Below are 21,284 nucleotides of genomic sequence, written 5' to 3'. Positions count from 1 at the left end.
CCTTCCACAAGGATGGTAAAACAAAAAAAAAAAAAATCCGGCTGTTCCCTGGGCAACATCCTTGTGGCAAGCCAATTCTCTCACACCAGAAGCAACTTGCAGTTCCTCAAGTCACTCCTGACACACACAAAAAAGCTCTAAAAAGTCTGAATAATAGCTAATTCTCAATTGCGAATTAATTGTCAAGTATGGAGATAGTATCAACAAAAATGCAGGATAGAAATATTAACTATGAATTTAGAAACAGTGTGAGGAGGGAGAAAGCAAAGTGTCGAAAACCTATCTTTATTTCCCCTAGAATGCTGACAAACTTCAAATAATTCCCAGCCCTCTTGCTTTTCTTATACAATTTAAAAACATTGCTGCTTAGGCAGTGAGCTTAGCTTAATCTTTTCTTCAGTTTAAGAAATACTATTTCTTTAATGTGTCCATGAGTTTTTGACATTGGATGACTTTATAAAACATTCTACTAATTGGATTTGTTAAAATAAATAAATCAAAAGCTAATTGGGACATGCCCTGCCATTATTTTTGCTTACTGAATTAGATATAATGGCGTGAAGTCCTTTTTATCATATTTGTGCACTTATTTAAATACCCCCCTGGCGCACACTTCTGCAAATTCAATTATATATTCAAAGAAAGCACTCAATTTATGCAAGGCTGGTTTACATTTAATCTGGGGACAAGACTCAGTAACTGATGATAGGTCTGTTCAAAATTAATTAGGATCATTCAGAGGAGCAGCAGCATTTTTTCCAGCATGTGATATGAAGCAGGGGTTCTTTCAGCATTTCCTATTAAGATGCACTACATCAAGCTTGTTGTGGGTCAAGGGAGGCTTTGTTTGGGCTTTCCTTCGAGTGTTGAAAGGTTATGTGCTCACTGGTCTAATTTGTGGAAACTTTTTATACATCCCACAACTCACACTCTTTCACATTGGGTTTATTGTATGTTTCTAGTTGCTTTGTGTGAGGCACATTAATTAATTTGCAGTGTTTTTTAAAAAAAATCATAAATTTTCTCCTTATTGGATCTGGATATTCTACTGCGATAGTTAAAAACAACAACAAGAAGAGGTTGTCAACTTACAAATTTTTTTTTGCTATTTGATACGTGTATCAATTCATTGCCCGTGGCATTCTCTAATTGGGGATGGAAAACTTTTGACAGCACTGCTCTAAACAGAGGGTACCAAGGTGATAGTTCTTTTACAGCAATTCCCTCCAGGAAGTAAAATTTAAAAAATGCTGATGATTACTAACTACACAACTTCCCAACTCTACTTTTTCAGATGACTTTCCCAAAAAAGATCTTGCCTGCAACCTCATTCTACATCTAAGTGGGAGAATTTAGTCCAATGTCTACTGCTTCTACCTCTTCTAGGGGCTGGGTGGTCTTTCCTTCTTCACTTCTAGCAGTGAGCTGACCTGTCTTACAGAAAAAAGGGTCTGTTTGTTCCTTGGCTCTCTGACCAGATGCCTGCTGGGTCTCTGAACTTACCTGCTGGCAAGTTAAGCCTGGCTCTTCAGTTGCTTAAAGTCCAAAAGGAAGATATTGCTATGTTAGTGGGGTGGTGAGGAAACATTTCTCCACAAAATGGGCATTTACACATTTTCTTCTATGCACATTTGTAAGCATTTTAATCTTAAAATAAACATTTTTATATGTGTTCTGGTTTATTTGCAGAAACACTTAATATGGATCACAAGCTGGGACAGCTTGTGTCTGGAATCACTTGGGAACACTTTGCCAATGATGCCAGATTATGTCTTCTCATTGGCCTATCTAGCATATTCCTATTAGCAGTTAAGGGAAGGAGAGTGGCCAATTTGGGAATCCATGACTTGTCATCTTTGGCCCAGAATGCCAAGGATAATTGTAAAAAATAATGAGACAGATAGAGAATCATGAAACAGATAATAGAATCATAGAATTGGATCACTGAGTCCAATCCCCTGCTCTATACCAAAACATTCCCAGCAGATAGTCATCCAGCCTCTTTTTGAAGATGCCCAGAGAAACAGACAACTGGTTACATTGCCCAATTGACTGAACATTGGAAAAATGTTTTTCTGTCAAGATGTTTTTTCTAATTTTCAATCAGTCTATTCTCCTGTAACTTCAAACCATTGGATCTTATCTTGATCACTGGGGCAACAGAGATCTCACCTGTAAACTTCTCTCTGTGACCATGATACAGATATTTAAAGAGTGGAATCAAATGCTTTATTGTACTACCTCATATGCTTTGTTGTACTTCTCAACAGATAGCCCAGAGAGTGATTCCCACAGTTTTCTGGACTAATTTAGTCCAGAAAACTCTGGGAATGGTGTCTGGACTTCACTGGATTTCAAGAAGGCACAGAATAAACCCACTATCTAATTCGGGATTGTTCAGAATGTCATCTGGACAGCCCCCTTTTTATTGTGGAAGTTTCTGTCTAGATCCGCCCTGAGTAACTAACTGGGCTAAGCAGAGCAGTGCGTCTTTTTATCTTACTCAGTCACACAACTGCAGGCATCCTTTCTCTCCAGCTATGAATACTGGCTAGACAGCAGAACCTAGCTATTTATTTCACTATATATATATATATATATATATATATATATATATATTTGCTCTATTTTTTATTATTGGTGGATGGATTTGAGGTGCCACTGCCTCAGTGAACTCTGTATTTCAGATGATGCTCAGACATGTGAACATTGCTGCTCAAATGCTTGGAGTAGGTTTTAAGTGAGTCCTTCCTTGAGATTTGAATGTAGTTTCATGGTGAGAGTTATTGAGATTATGCAATGTCAGCTGCTAGTGGGCAAGCAACAATGTAAGGTCATTACTTTTATACTTAGCTCATGAGCTTCCAAGAAATACCCATCTGGCCACTGTTGGGAACAGGATGTTGGAATTGATTAATCTTTATCTTTTCTCATGTTCTATAAACTATATAGTCCTCTTGATATTTTTCAAGTATCACTCAACTACTATTTTTATTTGTAAGAAATATCATTATCCTTTTCCTTCCCCTCCAAAATATTCCAATTACTCATGTTATGAATAGTCTCATAGGGATATTTGAAATTTCTAAATGCGTCTATTAGTGATGTATATGTGCATTTTATTTTTCATGTTTTTTTTAACACAAAGTCTTGAGACTCAGTTATTTTATTCACAACATACATATACTTCAGTTTCCATTGGGGAGTGTTACTGACTTTTTCATAACCATAACTATTTCCATTCCAGAGTTTATGAATGAATTATTGAGGGAAAGTTGAGTTGCTATTGAGAGAGGGAGAAATTTGAAAGTCTTCCTGAATACATGGAACTCCCGTGCAAGATCTTTATAGCCTAGCCATTCAGTCTAACTCAGAGCCTAGCCATTCATTCTAACTCAGACGTTGGCTTCCCCACCTCATTTCTTAATTGTTATATACATTTATTTACTTGATAGTTCTGCTGTTGCTATTTAGAAAAGTATTGACTTATTATTCAACAATTGAATGATGGGGGGTACCAATAGGATTCAGGCTCTATAGGTTAAAAACCCTATGTGTGTTAGCAATGGCAATCTGTAGCATGTATTCCCCAAATACTTCATAAACTAACTTTATCTGATTTTTTTAAATCTCTCTGCTTAAATTTTTTATTACCAAGTTTTGATTTGCATCTCTGCAGGTAGTCCAACCATAATGACTCTGAGAAGTATTTGTATTGCTACCATCAATAGCAGAGATCAATGAACAAAATGAAATACTTGATCTTCTATGATCACCAGGTCTTTAAGAAACCAAAGAAATAGTTTCTCCAAAGCAATAATAATGCATTTAATACTAGAGGTGTACCAAACGGCTGAAATCTGATTAGTAATTCATTTTGGAGATTCAGAATTTCAATTTGTAAAGATTGGGAGGGGTCTGTTTCGATTCATAATCCGAATCTCCAAAGCTACATAATTGTTTCATTAAAATTCATTCTATTAGCGGCAATGGGAAAAATTGCGAGGCTCTTATGTCCGTCATTGATATGGCTATCATTTAAAATAATTAAAAGCTATAAAAATTCACATTAAAATGCACTCATGGCAGGAAGGAACTTCCCATCATGCTTTGCTTTACAGAGATTAAACTTGGCACATTTGTAGGCGACGCTTCTGACTTTAAGCCTGCCAAGGTTCAGAACATTTCAGTTATCCACTGATTTTTAGGAATTTAAAAAGGGGGTTAGAATTTGTGGAAAAAAACAACAAAAGGTATCCAATTGAATTTCTTCACAATTAGACAACATAAGTAGGGGCATCAATCCTGAAAATATTCAGAAAGATTTGTTCATCTACTGACTTCTAGGAATTTTTAAAAGTTATTTGAATTTTAGAAATGTTCTAAAAACCCTACAAGAGGAATTCACTCTAATTTTGGCACAGTGAGGCAAAATGAGCAGAGCAGCAAGCTTGCCAAGTTTCAAAACAATCAGTATATCCAATGATTTTAAAGATTTTTTTCCAATTTAAGCACACGTGATTAACTTATGCTGGGACTTTAATGCAGGCAACCCTGTTCTTCTGGCTTGAGCAGAATTCTGGGAAATGTAGTTTAAAGTGGAGCCTTTTGTATAGGCTTCTACCGAGGTCCTTACCTTTCCAAGCTACATTTCCCAGAATTCCGCTCGTGCTAGGGAATGGACCTGCGGTTTCGAGCTGGATATAATTTCAACAGAGGAAAGTTAAAGACTGGATATATGAAGGGACAGAAACAAACAGAATTATCAAAAAGCTACTATAAGTTTAAGTTTTAAGAAACATACAGAAGCTTCAAGAACACATCTTATTTCTCTCTCCTGCAAATGTCACACCACACAGGGGAGACACTGAGGGAAGTATATATAAGACCAGCTTTGCAGAAAGCCATTTGATTTGGCTTTCTTGTTCTGATTGGCTGACAAGGAAAAAACCCAATATGCAGCTACCCTTGTCAATCACATCAGCCTTTGCCCCTTCCCACTCCAAGACAATTATGGGTGATGGAGCAACAGGGCAACAGAGTAAGTTAATTGAAGAAAAAAAAGCTCCAAATCTACAAATCTTTTAAAAATCTTTCTGAAAGTTTTGGAGGCTTGTGTTTTGATTCATAAATGTTTTGGAGGAAGCCTTTCCAATTAGTAATTTGGAGATTTGTATTTCCGAATCATCTGAATCTCCGAATTATGAAGCAGAGCTCCAAAGCTTTACACACTCCTACATTTCCCCCTACACACACACTCCTACACACTCCCACATTTCCCTATGGATCAAGGTAGGGATAAAATACAGCAGAAAGGTCATGTAACACCATTTTAAAAATGAAACCCATTAAAAGCATATTAAAACAATCTATACTTTAAAATTTATAATATAAAAACATCTGGCTGGGTCTACTGGAATTATTTATCAGAAATGAACAAAGGGTAAAGTTGTAATGTATTTAGTAACACAAATAAAAAACTCCTTGGCTTTATATTAAACATCCTTTGACCAGTAGCTGGCCACTTGGAGTGTCTCTGGCGGTGTTCTAAGAAGGTCCTCCATTGTGCATGTGGCAGGACTCAGACTGCATTGTGATAGATGATCTGTGGTTTGCTCTTCTCCACACTCGCACGTTGTGGACTCCACTTGTCACCCCATTTCTTAAGGTTGGCTCTGCATCTTGTGGTGCCAGAATGCAGTCTGTTCAGCACCTTACAAGTTGCCCAGTTTTCTGTGTGCCCAGGAGGGAGTCTCTCATTTGGTATCAGCCAATTAGCTTCCAAGCACAATTCAAAGTGCTGGTTTTAACCTACAAAACCCTATACGGTTCCGGCCCAGTTTACTTGTCCTCCCCTAGTCTCCCCTATGAACCATCAAGAGTGTTAAGATTGTCTGGAGAGGCCCTGCTCTCGGTCCCGCCACCTTCGCAGGCACGTCTGGTGGGGACGAGAGACAGGGCCTTTTCTGTGGTGGCCCCTCGGCTATGGAATTCCCTCCCAAATGAAATTAGATCTGCCCCCTCCCTACTGACCTTTAGGAAGCTAGTGAAAACCTGGCTGTGCAACAATGCTTTTGCGGAATGATGTTTGAGACTGGCAATTGACTAATGTTATTGATCACAATATATGGACTGGACTTACGGATTTAGTTGGACATGGTTTTATCTTGGCGAATGGCTTCTATGTAATTTTATGTAATCTCTGTAATTTTTATATGTAATTGGTAACTTAATGTTGTGTATTTTTGTCCAGATTTTCAGTGTTAGCTTTGAATCTTTGCTGTTAGCTGGTCTGAGTCCCTCTGCAGAGGTAGAGAAGATCGGGATATAAAAGTTTTAAATAAATAAATAAATAATCAGCCATGGATTAAGGTTCTGGGATATAGCCTGACACTTTTGAACTCTCACTAGCTGAGGTGTTCCTACAAGTATCTCTTAGGCCCGTCGCAAACTCTGTTCCTGCGAGAGAAAACCTTGCTAGCAAGTCCCTGACGTCACGAGACTCCGCCTCTCTCCCCGCCCCTTTCTCCGCCCCTTTCTCCATGCGAGCGTGGTTTTTCCTTTGCTAGGGCAGCATTGCCCGCATTTTCTCTCAGTTGGCAGAATTCAACTGAGAGAAAATGCGGGCAATGCTGCCCTAGCAAAGGAAAAACCACGCTCGCAAAGAGAAAGGGGCGGAGAAAGGGGCGGGGAGAGAGGCGCAGGCTCACGACGTCAGGGACTTGCTAGCAAGGTTTTCTCCAGCAGGAACCTAGTTTGCGACGGGCCTTAGAAAACGATTTCTTGATTTAAGGTGTTGGTGTGCTGGCTAGAATTATGAATGTCATTTAAAGTGTATCAATTTCTATAATTTTTTTTTGAGATTCAAGGGAGATAGAGCAATTTTACATGCATATGATGATAGTAAGTTCCACTTCTTTATTAATTCCTTTAAAATCTGCTAATCTCCTTAGTACATCCAAAATCTAGATACCAACATCACTCCTTATTAGCCCCAATTAAAAAGTGAATGTTCTTCCATATTCTTCAAATATGCTTGCTTCATAAGATAATTATGTCCTTTATGTTTTTTTCCCCTCTTCACTTGGTTGATATTGTGACATTGATAAGCAATTAAATTTTGGTCTGTTTTAGAAGTGTTTAATTACAGTGTTAAAACAATTTATACTCCAGGGAACTCAGCAGGGAAACTCAACTTTAGGGAAAATATTGAAGGTGGGATTTTGTATGCAATGACTGCTTGGAATATGGTTGGCAAGTAATTACTTTAATAGCACGTTAGCATCTTGCAATCAGACAAGAAAATATGTATGTGTTTTTTGTGGGTTTCTGGATGAGCTAATCTCACCTTCTATATAGGTTATACAATAACACAACTCTTTATCGCCCTTCTTGTTCAACTTCCTTGACAATCACTGTGTTTTTCTCCCTGATCTTGAGAAATCTTAATTTTCCTTATATTTATGTCCTGTTATTAATAAAGCAAATGAGAACTGCTTGCTTCAGAATTATTAACCACACTGCAATCTTCAGATCTGGATTCCTTGATTTATTAGAATTCAATGATATTAGGTGTTTCCATTGTATTTCTGTTTTATACATATCAGTTCTCATTAAGTGGTGTATGAATTAGATGTTTATTTACCAAATCTGATGACTCAGACACTTGAATGTGATGCCCAGAAGATTAGCCATAGACATGGATGCATGGGTCAGTAGAGAACATTCAGATAACAATTTCCTCATAACATTTCAAGCTAAGTGTAAAATGGAGAGAAGCAAGTGGACCTGTAAGAAATGCATGTTCTGATTTTGTTCATGGTTTCAGTCTTCTAAATTGGTAACCATTCTGTTAGATTAGTTTGAGTTCTCTATCTGATTCTTAGGCCTCATCTATACTGCTATATATACTGCATTAAACCGCATTGTATTAGTCTACACTACAATATAATGCAATTCAATGCAATCAAAACTACAGGCAGTGTAGATTGGGCCTTAGCTCTAAGATAATGATTTTTTTACATGCATAGGCTACAGTAAATATTTAGGATAGCCTTCTGGTTGCTGTTGTGCTATATCTAATTCGTAACTTTTGGGTTATGCTAACAAGATCTAATGAAAGTTACTGCCCAGTAGGATCTGAATGACTGTTTTTTTGCCTACCCTTCATCTAAAAAAGTACAGCATCTCCCTATAAACTTCTTCAGGAAGGCAACTATGTTGTGTTAGAGCCTATACTTAAGATCCTTTTTTCAGTCCTAAATAACTTGGATTGAAAGGTTGTAGTATGAAAAATTGTAGCATGAAGAAGTGCTGCCAGAATGTCGGGAGTCTGAACTTGACAGATTGACTTAGAGTCATAAATGACATTATCAACAAAAAAGCCAAATTAAAACTATGATTTTTTTTTTAAAAAAATACTTCTACAATAACTTAGCAGTTTCTATTAAAAAGAAACCTCAGAAAGTCTCTTGACATTTTCCTTTAGTAGAAATGTATTTATAACTTGAAATATCAGTCTTCCAAAGTGGTCCAATGAAAGAGTGTATAGTTATTGATCTATACCCAAACCAGTCTTGGGAAATCTTCATAAAAATATATATCTTTATTTCTTGGTGTGAAATCATGAAATGTCTTCCTATAGTACAGTTAAAATGTGGAATTTTATTTATTTATTTATTTCTGCTACTTATACCCCGCCCTTCTCACCCCCGAGGGGGGACTCAGGGCGGCTTACAAAGAAGGCACAATTCGATGCCCTTATACAAATACATACAGATATAAAAACAGTAATTAAATAATTAACAGGTTAAAAACATCAATATATAGCACCATAGCACAACAGTAAGCAATCTCATGGTCAGTGTTTCGCGTTCCGTAGGTCCAATAGGTTAAAATAGGTTCCTACAATATTTGCCCTTCATTATGGTCCTTCTTTTTAGCTGCCAGAGTTTCCGAAAGCCTGGTCCCACATCCAAGTTTTCAGCTGTTTCCTGAATGAGAGAAGGGAGGGCGCTGTTCTAATCTCCCCGGGGAGTGAGTTCCACAGGCGGGGGGCCACCACTGAGAAGGCCCTGCCCCTCGTCCCCACCAGTCTCACTTGTGATAAAGGCGGGGTCGAGAGCAGGGCCTCCCCAGAGGATCTTAAACTCCGAGATGGTGTGTAGAGGGAGATCCGTTCGGACAAGTACACTGGGCCGGAACCGTATAGGATTTTATAGGTCAAAATAACTTGACACAGCATGGCATTATGCCTAGCAAGTGATTAGATGAAAATAGCTATAGCAGTATGTTACTACATGGCAAAAGATGTGACACTTGAAGTCTCTTTTACATGTTTGATTTTATTCTGTGAATTCATAGAGGATAAGATAGAAATATCAGCAGTTGTATAGTAGGATGGTGTTTTCTCACACACACTACACATGTATCAGAAGCAGTACACCTCTGTATACAAGGAGAATGAGACACAGATCTTATGGGTGAATGGATGTCCTGTTTATGGGATTTCCTATGTACCTGAATTTCTACTCAAGTCTAACCCAAAAGAGCTGTTCTAAGTAATTAATCAGACAGTAGAGGGAAACGTTTTATCCCATTCCTTCCCATCTTTCCCCATCTTCTGGAATGGCCATCCTTCCCATGTCCTTCACTGTCTTCCCCCATCTTTCTTCTGCTTTTTTCCATCATTCTCTATCATCATTCTTTACCCGACTCCTGATGGAGGTCTTTTGGCTCAGTTTCCATGTGCTTGGGAAATGGAGCACCACTGAGTCCCACAAGTCATGCTCTTACGTTGTCTGTTGGCTTCTATGGACTCTCTTCCCAAGTGCATGGAAATGGAGCCTGAAGACCATCCTTACACTGTTAATAGAGGAAGTGTATGTGTGTTAAGGAGCTAGTTTTAGTAAGCTGTAGGCACATGCTTCTACTTGAGCTTACATAAAGCACCTTAAAATAGAGCAGATGGTGAACACTGCAAAAAATATGCTGAATTTTATTGCTGTCAAATAAAAATGTAGAGCCTGTTCAGTCTCGTTGTGCTGCATTGTCATCACTGCACATAGATAGAGAACATACCTTATAAGTTGTCAAATAACATCTCTGCTCGACAACTTTCCTGGTATCAGACATAGAAGTAATTTGCTTTAAGAATCTCCTGAATTTCACAGAGCGAGAACACCTTGATGACTTATGGGAAGAGGAAGCAAATTATATTATCATTACCTTGTCAGATGATTAAATTTCAGTTCCTAAAGGAAAAAAAAAGGATTGGGGTACCTTTAAGTGGTTATTGGATACATTCATCTATGAGTTTTGCTTAAGTACATTAAGCAGATTTAACTAATAAAGCCAAGGTCCTAGCGAGTAATGTTCCCCAAAGTTGGCTGTAGAAGTAATTGCTTATGGTAGGCAAAGCTTTGTCTGTCTGTAGCAACTGAATCGAATGTCTCCTGGCAGTATCCAAAGGCAAATAAACATCTATTTCTTGCATAGATTCCATGGCATTCAGAGTATGATGCAAGCTTGGATGATTAGCCTTTATTAACTTCTTATGCTTCTATTCTGCCTGATTAGGCTGACTGAGAATATATTAACTCATTGCACAGCCACATTTTTATTGTTCATTTCTCAAGTTTATCCTATTAATTCAATATGTTATTTATGGAATTTATTGCCTGTTTTAATGATTACTGAGTTATTTTTGAACCTTTAATTGCTTGTTTTAATTGTTTTTTACTGCTGTTTATCTCTATTTTGTTTTTGTCTTTGTAAGTTGCCCTGAGTTCCTTCAGGGGGAGAAGGCGGGTGATAAATAAAGTTATTATTGTTATTATTTGCATAGTATGTATGGCATAAACTACTTACAGTGTGTCTTTTGTGGTTTGGAAACCATGAACTATTCTTTTATAGCAGTGCATGATAAACTGATTGCAATGTGAAGCATAGAGTCACTCATAAGCCCATGTGGGCTCTCCCAAGTCTGCCTTTTCAGTCTGCTAGGCCCAGACTGCATGCTCCCTTTGGAAGTTTCCTCATCAAACATAATTTATCTGCTTCTGCAGGGAGTGATCATTTTGTGTTATAACAGCACAGGAGCTCCCACATACTCACTGCAAAACCTCTGGAACTAGAAAAGGAGAGGGAAATGAAACTAGAATTTATTTCTACCATTCTGGGGCCTTTTTCACACAGCGGTATAAAATCCACATTGAACTGAATTATATGGCAGTGTGGACTCAGATAACCCAGTTCAAAGCTGATATTGTTATCTGCCTTGATATTCTGGGTCATATGGCTATGTGGAAGGGCCCTGTTTTTGATTTTCTTCGGTATGCATTTATTGACCTGGTGTTAGATGCTGAATAAAAACTTCTAAAGTTGTCTGTCAAAATTTAAGAAAGTTGTTAGTAAAGGAAGGTTTCTGTTTATAATGCCAAACTTAGGGAGTAGCGCAAACATATTTTGCATAGCAAGTGGCACATTGCCGTGGGAAGCATATTGTCCAAATCTTACATGGCTACATTAGTTGTTTTTTTAAAGTACAATTTCCATTGCTGCCCACTGGTTTATGTATGGAAAGTTCTAAGTGAAACTGAAAAAAAAAAATCTTAAAATCAGAGAGCTACTACTAACTTTTGAAAGTGTTGGTATGATCCTGAGTCAGATGGTCTTGGTAAAGCAGTTTCAAATGTTCCAATGATACAAATGAGGACATTATGTTATTAGGCTTGGAACTTCCTTGAGAATGAATTGAGTCAAAAGCCTATTACCATGGAGGGAATAAAAGGAGTAATAAAGGGTTTCAGGGACATATTTATGTTGATTCATGATCTTGTAGCCTTTTATTGTGTCCATATAGTATGGAATATTTTTACGTTCTTTAATAAGAAAAAAAACCTAGTTTTTATTAGTAAATTACCAAAGGTTTGTGTATAAAAATGCACAAAGAACCATTGAGGCTATAATTTTGTTGAGCCTTTTATCACCTTACTTTTTCAGCCTGAAAAATGATAAACATTACTATGTAGAAGAACAGAAATCTACACACAACATCTGTCACAGAGAGATACTTGGGGCATTTTGTAATTGCTGTTTTCTTTCTTTTTTTCCAAATCAAAATAAAAGTGGCAGGAGAATGTCAAACTTTTAACGTGCTGCTTATTCAGTGATGAAGTTGTCTGCTCCCCCTCTACGAGACCTTTTATGAGGATAAGATTTTACTGCAGAATGGCTAGGGGGCAATCAGTTTAGATATGAGTGCAAATCTTTGTATTAATGTTTGGCATATGACACTACAGTCTCAATTGTGAAGATTTAAAGCTGTAACTAAGAAAAGTGACCTACGAAACAATTTATTTGTAGATTAAGAAAGGCAAGCCATATGTTCCAAGCATACATTTAAGATCCAGAAATCTTTGCTACCTACCCCCAAGGCAATTGCAAGAACTTAATGTGCCAGAAATTCTTCTTCGTCTTCTTCTTGCCTTGCAGGGATTTTATAAAAGACACCAATTTAAATGGAGTAACATCATGAGAAAGAAGTAATTAAGACAGAAGTATTTATTCATTTCTCTTCTCCTTAGGCGGTTGTTCGTTTGATGAACACTACAGTAACTGCGGTTATAGTGTGGCACTGGGGACCAATGGATTTACTTGGGAACAGATTAATACCTGGGAGAAACCGACAATGGATCCAGCTGTTCCAACTGGTGAGTAAAAGGCATAACGATAAGGAAAGTCTTTAGACAAAACAATTAATCTCTAAGTGAGAATATTCTATATTGAGTGTCTATTGTCTTCTATGGACATGAATGACACAGTTTAACTTGCCTATGGAAATGTGTAGTTATTATATCTGAAGCAACTTGTGTTTTATGCTATCCTTATTGTGTCTACCCTTAGATGTTAATGGTATTTGGATGTTAGTGTTGTTAATATTAGATATGAGCTCCAAATTCTATACTTTCAAATAGAGAAGATATTGTCTTGTAAGGCAGAAATTCAAACAACTTCCCTTCATTTTTAATGCTGATTATATACTACCAGTTAGCTAGAATTTAAATAGTGTGAATTTCCCATCCTCTAGCAACTTCACTGGCACTCAAGACATTTATAGGCAATTCAAAGTACTGGTTATAAAATCCTGAATAGTTCAGAAGAAAGGTATCAAAGTGAGCCCTTCTCTTCTGCTGGAATGTCTCCTTTCTAGTTTGTGACATAGTAGATGGTGACATGAAAGGGCATTTTGAATGCCTGTACTTATGCTTTGAAACTTTAGAGATACATTTAGTTCCCTTCCATTTGAAATAGTAACAACAACAACAACAACAATGCACAGTTTTGCAGAATTAATGCAGTTTGACACCACTTTAACTGCTATAGTTCAAAGCCATGGAATCCTGGAAGTTGCAGATTTATAAGGTCTTTTTCTTCACTGTCAAAAGGGGCAGGAACTACAACCCCCAGGATTCCATAGCATTGAACCATGGCAGTTAAAATGGTGCCAAGCATAATTAATTCTACAGTGTTGAGACTGGGGACACCAATGTGAATGTAGACATGGCTTCTTTGGCATCATGCATCACAGTGTCATTCAGTTGTTTACTGTTGGCATCCTACTTCCAAAGCATTTTCATGCTGCCAGTTGTGAAAAGTTTATCAGATTGCTTTGTGAGATATACTAGAAGTGAAATTTACACTAGCTATTTCCCGACTGTCATTTCATAGATGATATCTCATGGTTAGACATTTATATTTTAGCTAGAATATTGCATTCTTGTCTTATGAATCAGTGGAAAGTACCATGTACATTGATGATTGTGTGTCTATGCATAAAACCTTTCCTAGAGCCCTGACAATGACTTGCATCAACACTGCAGTGTTTGCAGAGTTCTGTAGCTCTTGACTTCTGTTTTGCAACTCTCTGTAGCTCTTTCCAGGAGAACAGAAGTAACAGCAAAGCCATTTGACATCTTTTCCTGGAATTTGCTTATTTTGTTATTTTATAAAAATATTCCTTCTATGCTGGAATATTTTTATGATTGAGGGCCCTTCTACACAGGCCCTAAAATGCAGAAGAAACCAGAATAAAAGGGGGGCAGGGTGGCTTAATGACATTTGCCAAAAAAAACTTGCTGGATTGCATTAACAGCTGAAAACATGTGTTATAAATGTGCGCTTAAAACTGCACATATTCTCATCACTGTATTTCCTTGCATTCAAGGAAAACATGTGCGTTCATTCCTATATGCTGGTGTGGACTGATCTAGTGCATGCTCACATCTTAAAATCCCAAAACAGCTTATGAGGGTTGAAAACAAATGGAATGACAGACACACAGGTGGTTAAATGGAAATTGGAAGCACAAATGGAAAGCAATTCCCATGAGAACTCTCTGCAGCCATTCCTTTGTTCTTATGTTTATGAAATTAAACAGACCTTGAATTTACACGGTGGGCACCAGCATGGCAGGCAAGTGACCCCAAAAGGAAGTGGGGTTTAAGAGGAAAAAAATAAAGGCAACAGGAGGGTAAGGAGAAATAATAGCAAGAAATCTGGTTGTGTAGACGTTTAAATATCTGCATCAGTGCTTATGAAGTCTAGAGTCAATTAAAAAAAACTTCTGGCAGATGCCCCCTGTCCATCTTGCGGATTTCTAAAATTCTCTACAAATAATTGTATCTGGATGCCGGGGAAGCATTAACTGGGACTAACAACTCCATGTCTGGATTCTCCTTAAGGTCCCACAATGTTTTGCTGAATTTATTTGTCTCATATTTTGATGCTGTGTAGAAGAGCCCTGAGAGGGCTGTAAATCCAGCGTTTCTACTTTTCTGCTCATTGCCACATTTCCAACAATCTTCCTCTCTCCTTCCTGCTGCCTTCCATTTCTATTCCAGGAATCATGTAGATCTAACAAGTCTAATGAGGTTAAGTATGCCCCGCTTCAAGGTAGTTAATAACTGTATCCGTCTATCTGTTTCCATTTTTTACAAAACCTATACCCTTTTGAACCCTTTTTTAAAAACCAGATAAATTTTCTGGCTTCTGACATGGAAAAAATTTGCATGTATTCAGCCAGCCATAGATTTATGTTTTCATTTCTCTAAAATGGTCTTAGCAGTATTGCAAAGGGGGAGCAGTGAGCCTCAGTCAAATGCAAATATTGTTGCTGTGATTCTGTTTATGCAGTAAGTTGTTAAATGTTTCTTTGGGATAAACAAAATCAAAACAAATTGAAGAGACATAACTCTTAGTGATTTAAAAAGCCTTTAGAGTTTGATAATAGTGCTTATTAGAAATCTTCTATAATTAAAATGTCCCTTGCCTTCTCGTTTAAACATACTTGAATTCATCAGATTATCTGGACTCGATAAAGTATGATCCGGGTAATCTATATTTAAAGAACAGGATACTTTTAAAACATTATTATACAAATTTTTAAAAGAATTGAAAACATTATGATGAAAAGAAGAAGATTAAAGCAAAATGAAAATAGTTCATAACAGTAAATATAAAACACAACTATATCACAAAACCTTTATCTTACACAGATTTTCAATTAAAGGCCTGCCTTAATAAGAAGGCCTTAAACCTTCTGGTGAAAGGCAGGAAAAGGGGACCAAATTAACCTCCTATGAGAGGGAGTTCTACAATTAGGAGCAGCTACTAAAAAGGTTCTCTCTTGGGTTGGGTCCTTATTAAATGTGAGGTAATACAAATAATGGTAACAGAAATAATTGAGCATAATTACGACTTGTAAAAGTTAGCTTTTGGACTACAATTTCCAAAATTCCTCTAACCATTGACTATGCTGGCTGAAGGGAATCTATGAGTTCACAAAACAATTCTTCCAAGCTCTGGCCCACAAATTCTCTCTGGAAAGGTATTTAGGGTGTTGTTATTCTGAATGGTATTCAGCAGTATAGAATAACTATTATTCTGTCTTAAAAGTCTTAAAAGTGAAGTGGAAAGTTTCTCTTTCACTTTGGCATGCTTCCTTATTCTTATTGTAAATTTCTTTAAATGATTAACCTTCTGTGCATGTTTATAGAAAATATATGAGTGCCAAGAAGGTTCACTCTCATTTCCTCTCATTGTTAATTTAAAAATGAATCTGTCTGCATGCCACCCAAGATTACATATGCCTGGTCTAAAGCGATTCAAGTGCTCATTAAACATTCTTCTGACCTTGTGAGCATCACTTATCTTTGAATAACTTTTGCAGCATCTTAGATGACTCACCCGCTTGGAGGACAACTGCCTAGGTCTGTCCCTTGGAATCAATCTTTACAGATAAGAGGCTCCTACACTCTTAAGAAAAATCCTAAAGAGAGTTTAAAGTCTCTGTCATGAATGTGATGCTGAGAAGTAGTTCATTTTTTAACCTTTGAAAGAATAATGCAGTGTTTTGATTATAAACACCAGGTAAATAGCTATTGATATATCTTGTTTAAAGGTTGACATTAAAAAAAAGAGTTCATTTTTACTCTTAAATCTCTTTTATACGTAGGTTTTTTTGCATTGGAATCAATGGACATAACCTGAATTTATACTGGCCTGCAATAATTTGCTCTGGTGTAATTGGGTATCACTTTGATCGCTACCCCTTATGTATTGTGAAGTGCAATTTTCCATTGTTTGGAAAACAAATGGCCCACTGAACATACTGCAGGGGTTTGGGGAAACTGGCCTAGATTTGGGGGTTGTTGTTAACTGAATCCCGAGAGCATTCAACCCAGCTGGTGACAGATCTGGACCACACTTGGCACACAGATCCAACATGGCCAACTGTAAATACTGGCAGGATTTGGGAGTGACTGCCCGTGACATATAGGAGTTGTAGTTCACCCTTATCCAGAGAGCACTGAACCCAGCCGATGACAGATTAGGACCAAACATTTTTTCCCTAATAAATACTGTTACTAATTAACTAAATGATATTACCCAACACCCTAAAACAAACAATGCCTTTGTCAAATAACCCAGGCACTGCCGAGTATCTAAGCTAGTAACAAATGTATAAATGCACATTCACATGGAACATTAAAAAAAGAAAGATCAACTTTAAAATGGTGGAAGCACAAAGTTGTGGCAAGGAAGCACATCTGAGACAACAAAATGTGTGTTGGCCAATGTAACAGTAAGGCAAAACAGCACATTCACATGGAATAATAAAAAAGAAAGATCAGCTTTAAAATGGTAGAAGCAGAAAGTTGTAGCACAATGGTAGAAGCATAAAGTTGTGGCAGGGAGACACAAAGCACAAAGTGAAGAGGCAAAGCATCAATTTTTCATACTGTACTCCTTCCAGCCTCCCTCCCTCTCTTGCTCTTTCTTTCTCTTCATGAAGCCAAACATACCAGGAATGAAAACCACATAAAATCATCTAACCCAAAGTTCCTCAAAGCAGATAAGAGCAAAGCAAACAGCAATCTGCCAATGTGAACAAGAGCACAAGGCGTGAAGCCTTAAAGCCATGTACTCTTGTGCTAGTGCTCCTTCTGGTTTTAGCTCTTAACTCAAAACACTACTCTTATGTACAAGCGAAACACAGGCCAAGTGACAGCTATTAACTCAAAACACTCTTAAGTTGGGACACTCATAAGTAGAGGTTCCACTGTATGGTAAAGCTGTATTGGTAATTTGGTGAACATAATCTTCCTTGGCTCTTCCTTCAGTCACGCTTTTCCTTCTAATAAGCCATTTGAAGGGATTGTCACTAATACAGGCATTTGCTTTTTACTTTTCTGAATGGAAAAGACATTGAACTATTTCATTGCTGCCCCCAGATACTTTTTTGGACAATTTGTTTTAGATCATTACAACCACATAGTTTTTATAATAGGGTCTTCAGGGTTGGGAACAAAGAAATGAATTAATCGGATTGAGAGGGAAATATTGATTTCTTTCTCACTTTCCTTTTGAATGAATGCTCTGTTAATGTTTTAGTAAAAGGAGATCTGAAATAGGATAATGTAACTTTAGTTCATTTTCTTTTGCTTTGCTCTGGTTAATTCATGTCAGTGAGACAGCATTGCTCCTCTGCTCAGTGTTAGTCCCAAGCAGTGTAAGCCCATTGATTCAGTGGGAACTTATTGAATCAGTCCTTATTGATTTAGGAGGAATCTGGCCATCAGAGCTGGGCATGTTTAGCCTGCAGAAGAGAAGGCTGAGAGGAGACATGATGGCCATGTATAAATAGGTGAAGGGAAGTCATAGGGAAGAGGGAACAAGCTTGTTTTCTGATGGATGCCCTGGAGATTAGGATGCGGAACAATGGCTTCAAACTACAGGAAAGAAGATTCCACCTGAACATTAGGAAGAACTTCCTAACTGTGAGAGCTGTTCAGCAGTGGAACTCTCTGCCTCGCTTCTTTGGAGGCTTTTAAAAAAGAGGCTGGATGGCCATCTGTCAGGGGTGTTTTAAATACAATTTTCCTGTTTCTTTGCAGGGAAATTGCAGGATGGCCCACGAGTTCTCTTTTAACTCAACAATTGTATGATTTTATCTCCAAACCTATTCATAGTCTTGTATTCTCTTTCAGATATATATTGATAGAAAGGTTTTCATTCCCTCAACAAAATTGTTAATTTGTTAATTGTTAATTTTACCAATTAAGTGGTCCTCATTATTATTATAGCTCAAGGTCACTTCTATTTTATTCAAAGCCAAATAGTTTTAAACCAATTTATAGATTTTATACAATTGTATTTACTGGTATTATCGTGTCATATTAATGTCAATCAATGATAATATGAAGGGAGGAGAGAGATAATATACAATGTTTTGATCTAACTTGTTATTTTCTTATAGTATATTTTTCGGAAAGTCAGTACTAAGTGAGATGTATTTTGTTCTGCTTTGGGATTTGTAAAGTTCTTCAAAGTATTCATGGGAAAACCCGACTTGGGAAAAAAGAGAAGATGAGCAAATGTAAATGAGACAGATTCTCCCATCCAGAAAGAGGGCTTATAGTGCTTAGCTGTCAAAACTCTGGATTTGAATCACTGTGTATTCAGCCATGTTTCTGGTTCTGAATTAAAGTTTGTTTTCCTGCACATTATAGTGTTTGAAAAGTTAAAATACGAAGACTTTCTGATACAATAAAGGTGATTGGAACTCAGTACTTGGAAATCTACCCCAAAAGTAGTCTATCCCAATGGCGTTTATAGTACCAGAAAGGCATAGTATCTGATATCCAAGTATTAGAAATGCATTCTGAACTGTATCATAGCCTTTTTAAAATTTCTATTTGGTTGTTGAAATTAACCAGAGGGAGGAGGGATTGTAGAAATCCACGTCCCAAAAAAACACAAGGGTGAGACAACCATACCTGATTTAAAATGACACAGGAAGTGAGAAAAATATCTACCTGGCAAGGAAAGGATCAAAACAGTGTAATGTAGACTACAATTGGTAAAACTGAAATCATGTGAGGATATGTTTAATCTTTATATGATATATTGCTTCCTTGTAGCCACAAAAAGCCCCCAACAATCCTATAGTGACTGAAAATAAACCTGTAAATTTAACCTGAGTAATTTATTACCTTCTTAGCCAAAATGCTGCAAAGCTAACATGTTTCTTGATGTGCCATGAACCTGACAATCTTACAGTTCTTCCCCACCCTCAGGTGAGGAAGAGCAGAAATGCTTTATTTTAAAAAATACAGGGAGCTATTTTATGGCCTTGATTGGCTGCACTGCACCATATACTCGAAATGTCCTGATTTGGCAGGAGCGGTCCTCATTAATTCTCTGTTACCCCAGTTTTTCATCCAATTTCAAATTGACCCAGTTATTATCTCATCTATTTTCCTTCTTAGTCCTTGGCTTGCTTCAGTTGCTGAAAAATGAGTTCAAAGTGCAAATGTATAGGATGCCAGAAAATGATCTTTGCAGTTCCAATTTTATGTACAGTACAATTGAAATGGCAAAGATAATCTTCACACCCTGTACCTGTCGTGTAGATGCAGGCATAATGAAGCTGATGCAATATTTGAGGGTATGCTACACTTAATTTTAATTTGGAGATTATTGGTGTGGGGAAGCTATTAATAGAATCATAGAATTATCGAGTTGGAAGAGACCTCGTAGGCCATCCAGTTGAACCCTCTGCCAAGAAGCAAGAAAATCACATTCAAAGCACCCCTGACAGATGGCCATCCAGCCTCTGTTTAAAAGCCTCCAAAGAACAAGCCTCCATAACACTCCATTCGATGGGGAAAGCTTATAAATGACAGAAAAAACAAGTTCAGAGTATCAAGAGCCCTGACAAGAAGAATCTTTTACTGACAAGATTTTTGCAGTTCAAGACATATTCTACATTATTTTTCTGTACAGTTTTCCCTGAATAATTTGCAGGTGGTTGATTTGTACTGAAACAGTCATTTCTATACAAGAAACAGCATTAAAATATTCTTGTGCAGAAATACTTTTTTGGCACAAAACCACCTATTTTCTGCACAGAAAAAGCTGTTTTACATGCTAAACCATCAAGCATTAATTTGAACAGAATAAGTCCTGAATTATAGAGAGACTTCCAAAAACTGCATGGGTTTTTTTGAGCAGGAAAAAAAACTTTTAAAATAACTCATTCATTCTATTGAGAAGAATATCAGTGACAAGGTACGTTCATAGTCTTTCACTTTTCTGTAGTGTACACAGTCGTTTAGAATGGAATGTAGTTATTCATCATATCCAATATATCAGTCTGCATTTTTGAAAAGACACAGACATTACATTTATCCTTGTCGTTTTTTGTTCAGGCTACATTGATTCTTAACAGCTGTTCAAAATACTAACTTTTTTCCTTCCTCAACAGCAATGCACTACAATTATTACCATATTTTGACTCATGCTTGGTTACATTAATATTTAGCTTACAAGGAAGTATACAGACATAAATGAATAAATTTGGAATCTGTCTGTTTGCATCATGAGTCATTATCCATTTTCCTCTAAGACTAGAAGGTAATAGGGATGTGGAAGTTTTCCTTTTGTTGAAATGAATTATGGTAAATGGATGCCAAATTAAAGGAATTATTGCACAATTTATTATTGTAATATGAATGTCAATTAGATCAAATTTTGTGAATGTAGGGTTAGAATTCCCTGGGCATTTAAACCCATTTTTCAAAAGAGCAAGATCATTTACCATTGCACCAAGTCCTCCTCTCTGCAGCTTCTCCTGCCCCTTCCAGTGCCTAGACTTTTTGTATTTGACTTGGATTTTACTGCATGTTCATTTTTAATATCCAAACATGGACAAGAGATAT

The 21,284-nt window shown here is 37.1% G+C and overlaps 1 protein-coding gene across 19 annotated transcripts in view; it reads left to right on the top strand.

Moving 5' to 3' along the window:
• The window catches only part of PTPRT (protein tyrosine phosphatase receptor type T), a 713,818-nt gene that overhangs the window by 182,692 nt on the left and 509,842 nt on the right, over nt 1-21,284 (top strand). For all 19 annotated transcript variants that reach the window (XM_060772259.2, XM_060772263.2, XM_060772261.2 and 16 more), the window contains exon 2: nt 12,588-12,713. In XM_060772259.2, coding sequence (XP_060628242.2) covers nt 12,588-12,713 — 126 coding nt within the window. The remainder of the gene's footprint in view (nt 1-12,587; nt 12,714-21,284) is intronic.

Source organism: Anolis sagrei, chromosome 4 (genome assembly GCF_037176765.1).
Source record: "Anolis sagrei isolate rAnoSag1 chromosome 4, rAnoSag1.mat, whole genome shotgun sequence".
NCBI classification, from domain to species: domain Eukaryota; kingdom Metazoa; phylum Chordata; class Lepidosauria; order Squamata; family Dactyloidae; genus Anolis; species Anolis sagrei.
Note: the sequence above shows the minus strand (reverse complement) of the source record. Positions and strands in the feature narration are given on the sequence as shown.